This window comes from Xenopus laevis, chromosome 3S (assembly GCF_017654675.1).
Source record: "Xenopus laevis strain J_2021 chromosome 3S, Xenopus_laevis_v10.1, whole genome shotgun sequence".
NCBI lineage: Eukaryota > Metazoa > Chordata > Amphibia > Anura > Pipidae > Xenopus > Xenopus laevis.
Genome location: NC_054376.1, coordinates 125,088,619 through 125,092,435, shown reverse-complemented (window position 1 = coordinate 125,092,435; position 3,817 = coordinate 125,088,619). Strand labels below are relative to the sequence as shown.

Here is a 3,817-nt window from a genome sequence, read left to right as displayed (position 1 = left end):
GTGTGGGGCAAACAGGCAGCTTACAGTAGGTTTGGTGGCACTGACATGGAGCATTGTTTCAGAGGTTATTTGGGCACCTACTTGGGTCTCAAGCTTGGATCTGTCTAGCCACATACAGGCTCCTTTACATTAATTGGCCCCAGGGGTGCACTGCTGCTCTGACAAAGGAGATGCTCATTGGTTGGTGTGTGATTGTGTGACATCACTGATAAAGCAAAGTAGTGCTCTGCTGGGGTCCAGAAGACATTGGTCTCCAGGCTGGGACAAATCTACTAGGAGAAAGAAGGTTGTGCATGGTTAGTGCTTTGGCCTGCTGCCATATCTAACTGCTAAATCATTTACTGATCAGTTCTTTTATTTGGACAGTCTCCTGCCCGGGCATTAGATGCAATTCTGACAGCAGAAAGGTGAGTTGGGGAAGTCTTCAGAACAGTCAAGGGCTTAAAGGAGAAGTAAAGGCTAACATGAAGTAAGCTTTATCAGAAAGGTCTATATAAATACACCAGTAAACCCTCAAAGTAATGCTGCTCTGAGTCCTCTGTCAAAAGAAACAGCACATTTCTTTCCTTCTATTGTGTACTCATGGGCTTCTGTATCAGACTTCCTGTTTTCATCTTAAACCTCCAGGGCAGGGCTTGAGCATGCTCAGTTTGCTCCTATCCCCCTCCCTCCTCCCATCGCTGCTGTAATCTGAGCTCAGAGCTGTTAGTGAGCAGGGAGAGACTCAGGCAGGAAGTGATGTCACACCAAGTTTATATGGCAGCGTCTATCCTAAACAGACAGAGACAGTGTCTAGAGCTGTTTACTCAGGTATGGTAAAGCATTCTGCAGAATAAATATAGCGTTCTAGCTTGCACTATTGTGGCTAATCTGTTGGCAATAAACTGTCTTGGAGCTTTCCTTCTCCTTTAAGGTGCTCTTGATCTTTAACTTTTTCTTTTGAGTTTGTCAGGGATTTCTTTGAGCTGGACTTGCCTGAAACACAGACATAGACTAGCAGGGGGGTCCCCAACTTTTTTACCCATGAGCCACTTTCAAATGTAAAATGAGTTGGGGAGTAACACAAGCACGAAAATGGTTCCAGGAGGTGCCAAATAAGAGCTGTGATGATCTATTTGGCAGGCTCCATGTGGACTAGCAGCCTACATGAGGCTCTATTTGGCAATACAGCTTGTTTTTATGCAACTAAAAAAGAATTAAAAAATAAACGACTGGGAGCAGCATGATAGGGGTTGGTAAACAGCATGTCGCTCAAGAGCCAGTGGTTGAGGACTTTTACACTAGCAGAAGGAGATCTACAGGTGTTTAAACAAGGATGGATATCATCTGATGACTTGGCCAATGGTGACTGATTTGGCAGTGTATTGGTTTGAGTATGGAACCAAATTCTAAAATGATCACTATTCTACACAAAGTCAGATAAGAGCATACTAGGTGGAACATCCCAACAGCCAAGGAACCTCCTCAGATGCAGTCTGTGGACAGTCCAACTAGGCAGCCCATCAATCTAGTAACATCCAACTGGACAACCAAATCAAGCCTTAGGCAACCATAGGAGAATTACTATAGACAGCTTTTCTGTAAGAGCAATGAATACTGGGACCTCATCACGGTAACTGCATTGGCCTGAAATTGTTGGAGGTCACTGTTACTCCAGGGAAGAAACATCATAGAGCAACAGCTTCCTCACACTGTCTAGCTCAGAGCCACCTTATTCCATTCACTGAACGTTGGAATGTGTTGTTCACTACTTTCATACAGAAGTAACAGGGCTCCACCAAGGGCAGCGAGTGGGGTAACTCTCAGACTACTATGCAGACAGTTCCTTCCCTGGTAGCCTATGCCCAAACTACTGTGTCAAATGCAGCACAGTGATGGTTTCTGGTTCAGAAGATTGTTGTGTTGTTTGCGTTTACACATTACGAAATGTATCCGTTTAATAAATAACCTCCAGTGTGTTCAAGCTAGTGTTTCCCTCTCAGCAGAAATCAGTCTGTACAAATGATTATGTAGGAATATATACACACACCCTCCATCTCACAGGAGGGGACACCAATATGGCGGCGGTGTCATGACAATATCACATTAGCAACTAAACAACAAAGAGTTCCTTGAGAAGGCAGAGAGATCACAGTGTGCGGCACAGAAGGCACCGTCATTCTTCAGTCAGGAGCACAGTAATGCCGCTGAAGTATCTTGGCAGCTTAACAGACAACGGGGTTCACTGGTGCCAAATGCCTCCGAGAAGTTGCATGAGCTCATCGCATTGCTACCTGTCTGTCGTCTAGAAAATAATGACACAACAGCGAATGGGATACGACAGGGTAGTCGATGCTGTAATGCTTGGCACATGTTCAGAGCATGTGAGGTATCAAAATGGTATCCCTACTGTTATGGCATTAGGGATCACTGGCACAGTTTTGGCAACTTTAGCAGTCGTTGCTGTGTAGCTCCATCTGCTGAAGGGTTTCATTCATGACCCACGCGGGTCACTACCTGCTCAGAGAAAACTCTTTTTAAATGTGCCACCTCTGCGGAAAGAGAAGCAAGCTGGGAGCGTAGCTCTGAGTTCTCAGAGTTAGCTGGTGGTACTCCTTCTTGGCTGTGAGCCACCCATCGCCCACGAGGACAGGGTGGAGGCTGCTGTGAGAACCCTGGGGCAGTCTCAGAGGCAAAGCCACCTGTTTCTCTTGGCACTTGCATTATACTATGTAACCCCTCTTCACAAGAGGCACCTCCCTTAAACCTCAGCTTATGTGGAAGGCTCTTATAACAATCCCCAAGAGTCTCCAGCCTTCCACGTGGGTTCTCTACAGTTTCTCCATTAATGGGACCATAATAAGACAGAGCTGAATGAGGCATTGGTTGAGGTTCATGCTCCGGCACTCGGTCTTCAAAGAACACAGGACTGCCCACACTTGGTGTAGAGAACCCAGAATCTTCTGAATGTGGGAGAGGAGGAGGTGGAGGAGGATTGGCAGGTGGAGGCTCATGAAGGCCACACTGTGTTGAGTACGTTCCTCGAGTTTCTTCACATGGGTCACGTACCAGGCCAAAACGGAAACGTAGGGCAAGGAGTTCGGCACGGAGACGGGCATTTTCTTCAAGAAGAGCAATGATACGGCCTTCAAGGACAAGATCCCCAGCACGGCGCTTTTCTCTTGAGCGTTTTGCAGCCTCGTTGTTCTTGCGCCTCTTGTCCCAATAGCTATCATCTTTCTTCTCATCTGGGGTGAATTCCCGCCGTCGCCGGGAATTGCAGGGGGAAGAAGATGAAGCAGGGGTAGAAGAAGTGTTCCGACAGCCAAGCAGGGAACGAGCAAGGAGTAAGCCAGAGCCTGAAATAAGAGATGTTGATGGGGAAATCTCTTCAGGCTGCTGATTCTGTGGAGGTGGGGCATAAGCCTCCAATGTGGGAGGTAACGGAGGAGGAGCTGGCGGATCCACAGGTGTTGGGCAAGGAACAGGGCCGTTCATTGCCGGGTGGGGGGGGAGGACAGGAGGGGAGAGATCACCAAGCTGAGCCAGGGTGTTGAAGGGTGAAGGTCAAAGGGCAGATGCCTGTGGAAAACAAGGGTTGGAATTAGGAAGCACAATGGATAAAGTCGATAATCTGCAAGAGTTAAACGTTCCAGACAATCACAGAGACAGAATGTAATTTCCCCAATGAAGATTAGTAGCACATACCACAAAATCACACACTGAGGAAAAGGAACATTGTTATAAATGGAATACACAGAGAGAGACTGACTATCCCACATTGTTACTATAGACACCATCTCTCCCTACTATACCTGCTATCCCACAGTCACACTCC

General features: G+C 47.1%; 1 protein-coding gene across 1 annotated transcript; it reads right to left on the bottom strand.

The window, feature by feature from the left end:
* Positions 1 to 2,461: 2,461 nt before the first annotated feature.
* On the bottom strand, positions 2,462 to 3,477 carry thibz.S (thyroid hormone induced bZip protein S homeolog). The gene is given in 1 exon segment (NM_001085805.1): positions 2,462 to 3,477. A coding segment is annotated over 1 exon segment (1,008 nt). The 3' UTR covers positions 2,462 to 2,469.
* Between the last annotated feature and the right edge of the window lie 340 nt (positions 3,478 to 3,817).